At 43.1% G+C, this 13,203-nt stretch overlaps 1 protein-coding gene across 1 annotated transcript in view; it reads right to left on the minus strand.

Moving 5' to 3' along the window:
* Nucleotides 1-118: 118 nt before the first annotated feature.
* The window catches only part of TMEM40 (transmembrane protein 40), a 36,730-nt gene continuing 23,645 nt past the window's right edge, over nucleotides 119-13,203 (minus strand). The window contains 10 exon segments of the mRNA XM_090284201.1: nucleotides 119-2,221; nucleotides 2,982-3,044; nucleotides 3,284-3,306; nucleotides 3,308-3,362; nucleotides 3,365-3,391; nucleotides 3,535-3,609; nucleotides 3,696-3,767; nucleotides 10,625-10,672; nucleotides 10,998-11,030; nucleotides 11,415-11,450. Of these exon segments, the coding sequence (XP_090140327.1) occupies nucleotides 2,202-2,221; nucleotides 2,982-3,044; nucleotides 3,284-3,306; nucleotides 3,308-3,362; nucleotides 3,365-3,391; nucleotides 3,535-3,609; nucleotides 3,696-3,767; nucleotides 10,625-10,672; nucleotides 10,998-11,030; nucleotides 11,415-11,450 (452 nt within the window). The 3' untranslated portion in view covers nucleotides 119-2,201.

Below are 13,203 nucleotides of genomic sequence, written 5' to 3' on the forward strand. Positions count from 1 at the left end.
TGGAGAACATGTAGTAATGGAAAAATGCTTATTCTATGTGAAAGAAAAAGGGTCCAAATAAAAACAAATAAACTCACACATTAAAAAGACTCACAGAAAACAAACAAAATATTATCTGTGGTTGATTCAGGGTGCTGAGATTTGGGACAGTTTTTTTTTCTCTAATGAATACGTAAAAGATGCAATCCCATCAGCATTCTCATTAGCTTCTTCGCAGAGCTTGACAAGCGGATCCTAAAACTTGTATGAAAATGCACAGGACCCAGAACAGCCAAAACAACCCTGACGAAGAGGAACATGGTTGGAGGACTGTGCCACAGGCTCGGATGCCGGGGCCAAGCTGAGAGCTGAGTGTTGGGACCGCACAGCAGTGACTGTCAAGAACATTCCTTACTGGTAGGTCACTGGTCTTCTGAAAGAATGGCCTAAGCCTCACCAACCCCCGTATCTTAGAACAAGAGTAAAAAATCCTTGTAGTTGGAGTTGCTTTGGGAGGTAGTGAGGCTTTTATCACTTGAAGTGTGAGAGATGAGCTGGAAAACTCCAGAAACAAGAAAATATAAGTTCTCTAGTCTCATGGTTCCCAAAAGACATTTTTTTTCCACCAGACCATAGTGACTTAAGGAAAAGGGGTGCCCAGGTAGATTTTCATAAAGCTTAGTTTGTTCATTTTAAACCCCATCTTGTTTCTGTTGATGGTTCCCCTGCTTTTTTCTTAATGTAAAACTGTCCTTTCTTTTATAAAATGATGCTGATAGCTAATTTCTTGTTGTTGTTGTTGTTCATTTTATTGTCCTCAGTTGGCAAGGTAAAGAGTTGGTAACCTTCTCTCTCTCACTTTTAAAAAGTATTCTATAACTCTGAGATTCCCCAACACTGGGAAACACTGGGAAAAACTCGCAGTTCTGACCCTTATTTCCTGCGGGAACTTGAGCAAGTTGAAATCTCTTTGAGTCTTTGTTTTCTCCATCTGCAAAATGGAGATGATTCGGACATCTCAAGGCCACTGTGAGAATTAAACCAGATAACGTCTGTGAGTGTACTTGGAACATCATCACCACTTGAAAAAGTGTCTTCCAGGGTCTAGGAGCTACATGAAACCTTCGCTTTCATCTTTTGCAAGTTGGAGAGTCCTTGGTGTCCTCAATCATTCTTCATATTTCCACTCTAGTCTCTTCTGTGTATTCTCATTTTGTCACTGTTATTCTTAATCTATGAGTCTAGAACTAAACACATGCTTTTGGTGTGGCCTGGCCATGTAAAGTAGGACCTACTATTACCTTCTTCAATCTAGACTCTGTACCTTCATTAATTCAACCAAAATTTAAAATGGACTTTTTTTGTGTGCTCTTATCACACTTCTCTGATACTTGTTGAGCTGAGAGTACCAAAAAGCCTCCAGATCTTTTTCACAAAAATGTTTGCAAAACCCTGTCTCCCATGCCAAACCTGTGCAATTAAAGTCTTGGACCTAAAGTGAGAGGCTTTACTTATATTTATTCCCTTTTATACTTTACTGAATAGGACAAGGTACCCTCCCTGATAAATGGTGTCAAAGAAGACCCCAAATGTATTCTTGCACTCAAGAAACCTAAAGGAATATTTCAGATTCTTTTTAGTCCAAGGAAGAAAACATTTATTTGAATCTTGATAGAGTCCAGGGCTGCAGGGCTGGCACTAGGTGATGGAGCCCAGATGCTATGGCTTTAGCTCCCCCATATCTCACCTACATCAAGTTCACTCAGGGGATTTGACATTGTGGTTCCCTGTCTCAGGGCAGTGGGCTATCTGTCTTTCCTGGGACAGCTCTGTAGGAACTGAGAGAACACAAGATAGCCTGGGGACGTGAGAGGAACCAGGAGACCAGACAGATCACAGCTTGCAGAGCCCAGGGGTCTCCCACTGCCTCCTGAAAGCAGTGATGTCCCAGAATCTTCCTGCTGATCCAGGTATCACAACAGGCTCAGTTCCCACACAGTCCTTCTGCCTTCCGTCCTGGCAGCTGGAATGCATGCCAACATTGCCTGAATGATACCTCTGCCAGGGCTGGTGCCAATGTTCAGACGACACAAAACAAAAAGTGCTCTCTTTATTGCTCTAGTCTGGCCTGCTTGTGTGTCTCCCAGAACGTCACTCTGTGCTCAGGGGATGCCATGGTGGTCACAGCGGGGCCTGGCTTGATGGCCTTCCTGGCACCAGCCTCAGTCAGTCTTCCTGAACCCTGGAAGGAAAAGTCCTCAGGATGGCATGGGATTCTGAAGGCAGCCAGGCCTCATTCCCACCATCACACCAGATGCCTAAGTACCCCTCACCGCTGGAATAATATAGTCAGTCACCCCAGAAGCCACAGGTCTCAATAATCCACAGCTATGGCAACTGATTTCCCCTATATGAATTAAATGGCTTAAAGGAGATGGAAATCTTCAGCCCAGAGACAGATAACTTTTCAGTTTTGAGACTTAATAGTAGTCAGAGAGCTGCTGGTTATAAAACAGGATCTCCTTTAGCTCAGACTAGCCACTCTAGCTATGTGACCTTGGGCAAGTCACTCTACCTCTCTGAACCTTAGTTTTATCAGAGAAGTGCAAGATAAGGAAAGCCCACCTCCCACCCCTCCAGTTGTTATCAGGCAAATAAAATCACGGAGAAGATAGTGTGGGAAACTGTGAAGTTCTGTAACAGAACACCCAGATTCCCTTCATTTTTTACAGTGTTTCACACTTAGGGACTTTTGCATCCATTCCTCAGATGCTTTTCACAGCACCCTTGTGTGGTAGGTGTTATTACACCCATTTTTTAGTTGAGAAAACTGAGGTTAAAAGAGGCTCCAGGGCCCCCGAGCTGGTAAATTGGAAGAGGCAGTACTTGAACCTAGGCCTCAACTTCAGGCCCTGTGCTCTTTCCTATATGCTAACCTTATTAGCAACAGAAGACCCTGATCAGGCGAGAGAAAGTGACCTTAGGAAGAATGTAAAAGTTACCCATCAGCCTGAGCTTCTGAAAGAGGGGGATGAAGCCGTGCAGGACGCTGTGGATCCGGTACACTGCCCAGACAAGAAGAGAAAGGTGACTGAGCTTTGTGCCTCCTCCAGGGGTCCAGGGTCAGACCTCCTCCCGCCCACACTTGGATCAAGGCATAACCCACACAAACAAGGCTCTAATGGTAGAATTTCAGGCAGCAGGTTAAGCTTAGATAATAGTATTAGAGTAACTAAAAACAGCCATGAATAGCAATAACAGTGCCAGGAAACGGAGAATGCGGTACCCAACCCCATTAACTAACTTGTTTTCAGTGTCTGCCCAATTCTGTTTGCCACTTTCAACTGTTTTTGTTGCATTTTTATAGGGCTGCCCATTTTTTCCAGAGTTTTGCTAACGACCTCACATTGACCTTGAAAGTGGTCAGAAAGAAAACATGAGCATAAGGAAATCTTGAAAAAATGTTTAGGTTGTGGCTTTCTGGTCCTTGGCAAGTATCTGTGGCTGGTTCATACACCACCCTCTGTGGGTCTGGGTGCGGGTGGGGGCACTTACCCAGCCCAAAGTAGATGCCAATGGTCTCCAGGGAGGCAAAGGTGAGAAGACCAACCCCAAGGGACATGAACCAGTCTGCAAGGGCAGGCAGGGAGAGAATGGTCAGCATGCAGGTCTGGACCCTCGCCCCCTATCCCCTGTTTCCGCAGCCCCCAACTCACCTGCATAATAGTGATAACAGACCAGCAAGGCCCCAATTGCAAAGCAGAGGAGGACAAAGTGGAAAAACTCATCTGTAAAGACAGAGGAGGTGGGGAATTTACTATTTGCTTCTTTCCCCCTCTTTTTTTAATTACTAAAAGTATTACTATCTCTGTTGAAATGTAGCTATTATTCAGAGATGCTTCTCCTGACCAGCTCCACTAAAACAGCACCCCAAACCCCACCCTTTCCATCCTTTATCTCATTTTATTATTTTTCTAACACTTATCACCACTCAACTGGTTATATTTTCATTTCTGTGTTTATTCTCTGTCCCCCTCAGTAGGATGGTAGGTGGAGATTTTGCCTGGCAGCTAAAGCAGTGCCAGGCATGCAAAGCTGCCAATACCTTATGTGTGGAATGAATGTTAAATACAGTTGTAAAAAAATGCAAACGTGTCAGGTTTAAAAGTTTCACATTGCCTCATTTTTCCTCCTTAATCCCACACTTCAAAATTGAGTAGTGATTGGCAAAGCTCTCCAGGCACATATGTACATGCACATTAAAAATATATATTTTATTTATTTATTTTTAGAGAGAGGGGAGGGCAGGGAGAGAAACACCCATGTGAGAGAGAAACATCAATTGGTTACCTCTGGTACGTACATCAACCGGCACCTGAACTCACCACCCAGGCATGTGCCCTGCCTGGGAATCGAACTGGTGACTTTTCGCTTTGCAGAGCAACATCCAACCAAATGAGCAACACCAATCAGGGCTGTACATACACATTTTTAAAAACAAATGCAGGACCAATTTGTATACCTGCTGCTCTCTATAATTCATTTTATTCCTCTCCTTGATAGATCTGGGCCATCTTTCCATCTCAGAGCATATATAGATCTGCCCTGCTCTCTTTTTTCTTTGTAAGTTTATTTTATTTTATTATTTTAATTACATTTTATTGATTATGCTATTACACTTATACTGACTTTTCCCCCTTTGCTCACCTCCATCCAGCACCCTTCACCCATCAGGCAATCTCCTCACCATTGTTCATGTTCATGGGTCATGCGTATAAGTTCTTTGGCTACTCTATTTCCTATACTGTACTTTATGTCTCCATGGCCATTCTGTAACTATCTATTTGTACTTCTTAATCCTCTCACCTCTTCACCCATTCCCCCACCCGCTCCCATCTAACAACCATCAAAATGCTCTGCTTATCCATGATTCTGTCTCTATTCTTCTTGTTTGCTTAGTTTGTTTTTTACATTCAATTGTTGATAAATATATATTTTTTGCCATTTTATTGTTCATAGTTTTGATCTTTTTTCTAAATAAATTTGTTTAACATTTCATATAATAATGGTTTAAAGATGATGAACTTCTTTATTTTTCTTGTCTGAGAAGCTCTTTATCTGCCCTTCCATTCTAAATGGTAGCTTTACTGAGTAGAGCAATCTTGGCTATAGGTTCCTGCTTTTTATGACTTTGAATATGTCTTGCCAATCCCTTCTAGCCTGAAAAGTTTCTTTTGAGAAATCAGCTGATAGTCTTATGGTAACTCCCTTGTAGGTAACTAACTTCTTTTCTCTTGCTGCTTTTAAGACTCTCTTTTTATCTTTAACCTTTGGCATCTTAATTATGATGTATCTTGAAGTAGGTCTCTTTGTGTCCATCTTATCTGGGACTCTCTGTGCTTCCTGGACTTGCGTGTCTATTTCCTTCACCAAATAAGGGAAGTTTTCTTTGTTTTTTTCAAATAGATTTCCAATTTCTTGCTTTTTTTCTTTTCATTTTGGTACCCCTATGATGCAAATGTTGGACCTCTTGAAGTTGCCCCAGAGGCTGCTTATACTATTCTTACTTATTTGGATTTTTTTTCATGTTGTTCTCATTGGTTGTTTTTTGCTTCCTTATGTCCCAAATCATTGATTTGATTCTTAGTTTCATCCACTCTTCTGTTGTTTCCTTGTAAATTGTTCTTTATTTCAATTTTTGTATCCTTTGTTTCTAACTAGATCTTTTTTACACTGCTGAGGTCCTCACTGAGTTCCTCGAGCATCCTTATAACCAGTGTTTTGAACTCTGCACCTAAGGCATTGCTTATCTCCATTTCATTTAACTCTTTTTTCTGGCGTTTTGATCTGTTCTTTCATTTGGGCCATGTTTCTTTCTCTCCTCATTTGGCAGCCTCCCTGTGTTAGTTTCTATGTATTAGGCAGAGGTGATATGTCTCCAAGGCTTGATAGAGTGGACTACTGTAGTAGGTGTCCTGTAGGGACCAGTGGCCTGGGTACTCTTATCACCCAAGCTGGGTACTTGAGGTGCACCCTCTGTGTGGGCTAAGTACACCTTCTTATTGTAGTTTAGCCTTGGTTGCTGCTGGCAGATCAATGGGAGGGATTTACCTAGGCCAGGCAGCTGCAAGGACTGGCTGACTGCTGACCCCCAATCTCTGCCCTCCATGGAGGATCAGCTGTGCAGGGGAAGGGTGTGGTGCTCCAGTGTGGTCTATAGCTGTTCACTGTGTGGGCTGGCCCTGGGATTTACCGAGTGGTGCAAGCTGACAGTGACCATAGGGGAGGGGGTGAAGAGGGGAATGTAGGGGAAGTGCCTAGTCAAGGAACTAGTATAAATGACTCATGGACATGGACAATAGGGTGAGGATTGACTGTGGGAGTGGGGGAGGGGTGGGCATGGCAGTGGAGACTAACAGGAGAAAAATTGGGACAACTGTAATAAAACAACAATTTTTTTAAAATGTAAAATTCATCAGAAGATTCAAGTCCAGAACATTCCAGAGTACAACTGTAACACTGCACATAAAGACCCAGCCCCAAGTTCATAGAATTTGATGCGTCTGCTCCTCCCTGGCTTTCATAGGGAAGCATTTTGGCATCTTTCCATGAGCAAGCCTTTCTGGTGATAACTGTGCTTCATTAAAAGCTTTAGGAACTGGGACTTCTGGCCAAGATGGAGGCCTAGACAGACACACTGCATCTCCCTCCACAACTAAGAAGGAGTACAACTACCTCAAAACTAGAGACAACCAGAAGTTCCAGAAAATCAAGCTGCATGGAAGTCCAACAAATGAAGAAATAAAGAAGAAATACTCATCCAGACAGGTAGTGGGGGTGGAGCTAGGGCAGAGAGGATGCGGTGTGGTGGCAGTAACAGCGGCGACAGCTGCAGGCCAGCAGAAAGTGTGGTCACACATTTTAAAAACTAAGGAGGGACATCTGGGGAGCACTCCCAGCACCAGACCAGCTCACAGGTCCAGTGCCAGGAAAATAAAGCCTCATTACTTCTGACTGTGCAAACCAGTGTGGGTAGGGCGGAGGAAGAAACTGCCAGTCTGTCAGTAGAGTCCGCTTGTTTAAAGGGCCCCCAAGGTCCTGCAGTGTCCACAGACCCACCCACTCTGGTAACGACAGCCAGGGTAACAGCTAGAGAGGAGTCAGGCTCATACAGAAGTGGGAGAAGTGCCTGGAAAAGGGGTGAGTGCTGAGCAAGTGGCATTGTTCCCTCCCAGACCTCTCCCCCACATACAGCGCCACAACATGGTGAAATGGGTCGCCTTGTACTGATGAATACCTAAGACTCTGCCCCTTACAATGTAACAGGTGCGGCAGCTCTACCTAAGACATAGAGGCAAGCAAACACAGGAGCCTGCCAAGATGAGGAGACAGAGAAATATGGCCCAAAAGGGAGAATGATTCAAGGTTCCAGTGGGAGAACTAAGCAATGAGAAGATAGCCAACCTAACAGACACAGAGTTCAAAACACTGGTGATAAAAATGCTCACAGGCTTGACAGACATGCATAAGTATGGCAAATGCATAAGGGAAGAAGTGAAGGCTATGCTAAATGAAATGAAGAAAAATCCACACAAAACCAATGGTGAAGGGAAGGACACCGAGGTTCAAATAAATGATTGGGAACATAATAAAGAAATAAATAGTCGATCAGTACAGAATGAGAAAACAAGAATTGAAAAAAATGAGGAGAGGCATAGGAACCTCTAGGACAACTTTAAACATACCAACATCTGAATCATAGACGTGCCAGAAGGAGAAGAGGAAGAACAAGAAATTGAAAGCTTATGTGAAAAAATAATGAAGGGAAATGTCCCAAATTTGGTGAAGGAAATAGACATACAAGTCCAGGAAGCACAGAGTCCCAAACAAGCTAGACCCAAGGAGGACCATACCAAGACACATCATCATTAAAATGTCAAAGGTTCAAGATAAAGAGAGAATCTTAAAAGCAACAAGAGAAAAGCAGAGAGTTACCTACAAAGGGGTGCCTATAAGACTATCACCTGATTTCTCAAAAGAATCTTTGCAGGTAAGAAAGGACTGGCAAGAAGTATTCAATGTGATGAAAAGCAAGGACCTGCAACCGGGATTACTTTATCCAGCAAAGCTATCATTTGGAATGGAATGGCAGATGAAGTGCTTCCCAGACAAGGTAAAGCTAAGAGTTCATCATCACCAAGCCATTATTATATGAAATGTCAAAGGGACTTACTTAAGAAAAAGAAGATTAAAATTATGAACATTAAAATGACAACAAACTCACAACTATCAACAACTGAATCTAAAAAATAAGAACAAAATCCAACTAAGCAAACCAGAATAAGAACAGAATCATATGTATGGGATTCATTTGGAGAGTTATCAGCTGGGAAGGGGAAGGGGGAGAAATGGGGAAATGGTGCAGAGATTAAGAAGCATTATTGGTTGGTACAAAATAGACAGGGGGAAGTTAAGAATAATATAAGAATGGTGAAGCCAAAGAACTTATATGTACATCCCATGGATATGAACTAAGCGGGGCGGGATTGCTGGAGGGAAAGTGGGGTACTGGGTGGAGGGGAGCAAAGGGAAAAAAATAAAAAATTGGGACTACTGTAACAACATAATCAATAAAATACACTTAAAAAAAGTTTTAGGAACTGAAGTTTTCTGGTACAACATTCACTGGAAACTTCAAACGTAACCAAAATGTAAGGGTTCATTCACAGAGTACATCAATGCCCTTGTGGGCCACTGTATGTCCTTTACAAAGGCTCTAACACCTGAAACCCCACTGATGGCAGGAGCACAGAGCAATATTGGACTGCCCAGTGGAAGCTTCCTTTGCTCAATGTTGACTTCCTCACACCGATTTTGTGGTCTTCTTCCTCTACTTAGTAAGTCATACATTTTGACAAGATCAGTCACTATTGCAATTAGACTATTCTGATACAATTATTCATTGTGGGGCAGCATTGATTCTAAGCATATTTCTGCCCATAAATGTCCCAATTCAGCAAAAATATTGCTTTTACTATTGATGTATGAGCCACCAAAATTTGAGTTTGCATTAACACTGCAAAAATAAATCATTGTACCCATAAAAAAAAAAAAAGGTTCTCATCTCACACACACACACACACAGAAAAAAATTCTGTTACTATGAAGACAGATGTTAACTAGACTTTTTGTAGTGATCACATCACAATGTATACAAATATCAAATCATTATGTTATACATTTGAAACAAATATAATGTTGTATGTCGATTATATCTCAACTAAAGAAATAAACACCTAAATTTCATTCAGAACGTCAGGGGCATTTTAAAATTAGACATAAATATACTTAAAACTCTGTTCTAAAGAAATTAACAAAACAACAGTATTTTTCATTTATAAGAAATATAGTTATTATTTCATCAAAAATGTTAAAATAGCCCTGGCTGGCGTGGCTCAGTGGATGGAGTGCTGGCCTTAGAACTGAAGGGTTACTGGTTCAATTCCTGGTCAGGGCACATGCCTGGGTTGCAGGCCAGGTCCCGGCTGGGGGCAGGCAAGAGGCAACCACACCTTGATGTTTCTCTCCCTTTCTTTCTCCCTGCCTTCCTCTCTCTCTAAAAATCAATAAATCAAATCTTTTAAAAATGTTAAAATAAACATAAGAAAAATGGTAACACTTTATTTTGTAGAAGAGTTGTTCTTTGAACAGATAGTTCAAAGCGCTCCAATTGCCAGATTTTGCTGATTGTACAACACACAGGCACACATGGCATATGGGGCAAGATGGTGATGTTTTAGCCCCTGGCTTCCTGCAGAAGGCTCTGTACACAGGGAGAGGCTCCTCTCTGTGTCTGAAGGACAATGAACAAGGGTCAGGGAAGTATTAAAGGCATGGGGTCCCCGGACCATGTTCTAAGAAAGAGAGTGGAAAGGGGGCGCACCTCCTTACTTTGGGGTATAATGCCATGTCCTGAAGCAACTCAGGCATGGTCTGTATTTTGTAAATCTCAGTTTTAGCTTGTTTTTCTAGCCTGGGAAAATTAAACAGCATTCCCTGGTCATCTCACTGGACAGAGGCAAAGCAGTGGGCATGGACCCAGGTCTTTACTCCCTGAAGGTGGGCTTTTGCAACAACTCCAAATGTTTCTAGAACAATTGCCATTTATTTAATAAAAAATCATGGTCTCCCCACCCTTATCCTCTTCCATGAAGCCCTCATGGATTCCAGGCCTGGAATGGAGGAGGTCCCTCCGGTTCTCATTACCCACTTCTTTAGAGTCTAGTCTAATCTAACCTCATGGCTTCCTCAGCCCAGACATTTCCAGTTCCTAATCCTAGCCATAAGGCCCGAAGGGCATTTATCATCCTAGTGACTCCACATACAGCAGAAAGAGCTTGAGACCAGGGTTCAAGCTCAGGTCATACCACTCACTACTTGTAACACCACTCCCCATCCTCGAGCCTCAGTTTCCATATCTGCAAAATGGGAATCATTGGACTACCTTCTCAAGGCGATGTTAAGCTACAGAGCACACAACAGGCATGGGCTATGATTACTGTTGTTCTAGGCCACAAGCTACTTTCTACCCATAGAAACCTGGACCAGAAAGGTGGAAGCAGCGTTGGAACACCAAATTCCTTACCATCTTTCTTTATATTCAGTCTTCTTAACTGAGAGGCCTCCATTTCTCCTTAGGAACAAGAAATTAGTGTTTAACTTTGATGTAGGGCGGCCGCTGGGATTTTCTCTTCCCTGCCTCGCTGAAAATGGTTCTCCTGGGTTCCTTCTCCTGAGTCAGAGGACATTCCCTGGGGATGGCTGTCCTTGGGGCCCCCTCCTCCCTCCACAGGCCTCAGTCTATGCTATGTTTCATTTCCCCTGAGCTTAGAAGTCCCCTTCCTGAATCATGGTAACACTGCTGAGACAGACCCACCTTCCCAGGAGGGCTGTGATCCCTCCCACCCCCCTGGAAGTCAGGTCACCTGCTGCTCTCCTCTTGGAGCTTGAGTACTTACCACTTGCTGGGTCCGAGCCTCTCCTTTGAAGTCCTGAAAATTAGAAGCTCAGCATTAGTGCCCAGGCCAGCTTGGGTCCTTAACACCCTTGAGGGGAGGCCATGGGTGACCTGTGAAAATGCTCCTGTCAAATTGTCCAGCCCCCAGGAACTCTTTCTATCTATCCATTACTGACTATAATGTCTTCACCTCTTTCCTGGACCCCACTTCTCATCTCCACTGGCTCACTGCCCCATGCCACAGCCAGCCCTGCCTGCTTGCTGAGCCCAGGTCAGAGCCCCAGGCCCCCAAGTGGACTTCAAGTCCCTGTCTTACAACCATGAACCCTGATAACAGCTGTCTCTCTTGGAGGAAAGACAATGCCCAGACCTCATCCAACACCAGCACGGACAAACCATCTCTCCAAACGGCACTCACCTGATTCTCCAGAGGGTACCACCTCCCCAGGGGCATCTGCACAGAAAGATCGGTGGTCACAAATCCATTACTCTCTGGGTGAGGAGAGAAGGTGGACCTCACTCAGAGATTTCCATTTGACCTAAGTGGGCTCAGTGGGGGGTGGAGCAAGTTGGAGGGTTCCTCATTCTATCTAACGGGGTAGTCGCCACCGACCAGCCACTAAAGCCGCTGTAGGAATGCCTGCCCAGTGTTATAGGTCTTCCAATTTCCTAGAAGCCAGAAACCCAGGTTTTTACATAAGCTTCTTGATTATAAAAAAGGTTGGCAACTCTTCACTTTAAGGAATCAGAGGATTTGTGAGGCGTGACATTATTTTTATATGTGACTATGTAAGGAAAGCCACTGCCAATTATCATTGTAAGTTGCCAGTGATTTTATAATGCACTCTGATTTCAGATATGTCCAAATGTGAAAAAGTGTTAGTTGTAGAACTGATGAAATGCGTTAATAATAGTTCTAAAAAACACTCTGTGAGCCAGATAAAACACACCTGCACACACATGAGCCACCAGTTTGCAGCCTGTGCCTGTTCATGACTACTTAGATCCAGGTGATGACACCGAGCCACAAAGCCCCAGTGCCACCAGGCCCTGAACTCCTGGGAGCCGCTCTGGATTGTATATGGGAGCCCCAGTCCCCTAACCCTGAGTGTCAAGCCCCTTGTCTGGGTGAGCTGAGCCCTGAGTTGCAGCCTCACCATTTATCTGGTCTGGGGCGGTCTTCCTACCCCATTCACCCTCTAGTTTTTGGTGTCTGTTCTAGTTTCTGGTCAGCTCTTGCCTGCCCCATCACCTTCATTCCCTCAAGGGCAGGTAAGACCTGTGTAACCACACCCATTACCACCACCACCACCAGGAGCCCCCCACTCCTGTATACTTTCTGTCTTTTAGAGCAGCCCCAGGACACAAACACCAGAGGGGGCATTTGGCACATTCAACATGCTCAACTGTCTTTAGGGCTAATATGCAAATGGGAACACCATCTGTAAGTGACTAAAGAGTGACCAGCCACAAGGGTACAGAGAATATACCAAGAATATCATGAAATGAGACTCCAACAGTGTAATTTTCTAATAAGGACTTCCAATGCCTTGGGGTTGGGGTAGGGGAGAAAATAATTCACAAATATGTGACAATATCTACATTATCTATAACAAATATGAATTACTTTTATGATAAGAAAAAATATTTTTAAATTATATAAATATCAGTTTCTCTCATTCCACACTCGGTGAAAACTTTCTTTCGCACTTGAGTAATTAAAAGCATTTTTCTAAACAAAACAATACTTGTTTTGTAACAAAAAGAAAGAAAAGAAAAATATCAGAAAATTCAAATAAGCAAATAAATAGCATAAAGATTACCCGTAGTGTTACCACCAAGAAGCAGCCATCGGTAATATCTTGATGCAGAGCATCAAAATGTTTCGTTTACATTTCTTCGAATATACACATGTTTCCCAATGTTTTCCTTAGGTCATTATCAGGAGTTAGGAGACTAAGTAGATTGTGAAATGTTGGATTAAACAAAGTTTATCAGGCTTTCTTATTTGGCCATGTGCATTAGGCTTTTTTTGCAAACTTGTTCATCCCTACAAGTTCTCCCCTGTATTAGAGTGCTATGAAGTAAAGGGTCCTAATATTTAGATCTTGTTGTCATAATCACAATGTTTGGAGAAAGTTATTCTATAATATGAGTTTTGTAGAGATCAGATCCTTAATTTTCTCTTACAGGCTCAAACAGCCCAG

The sequence above is a fragment of the Furipterus horrens genome, unplaced genomic scaffold (assembly GCF_987537825.1).
Source record: "Furipterus horrens unplaced genomic scaffold, mFurHor1.1.pri manual_scaffold_7, whole genome shotgun sequence".
NCBI lineage: Eukaryota > Metazoa > Chordata > Mammalia > Chiroptera > Furipteridae > Furipterus > Furipterus horrens.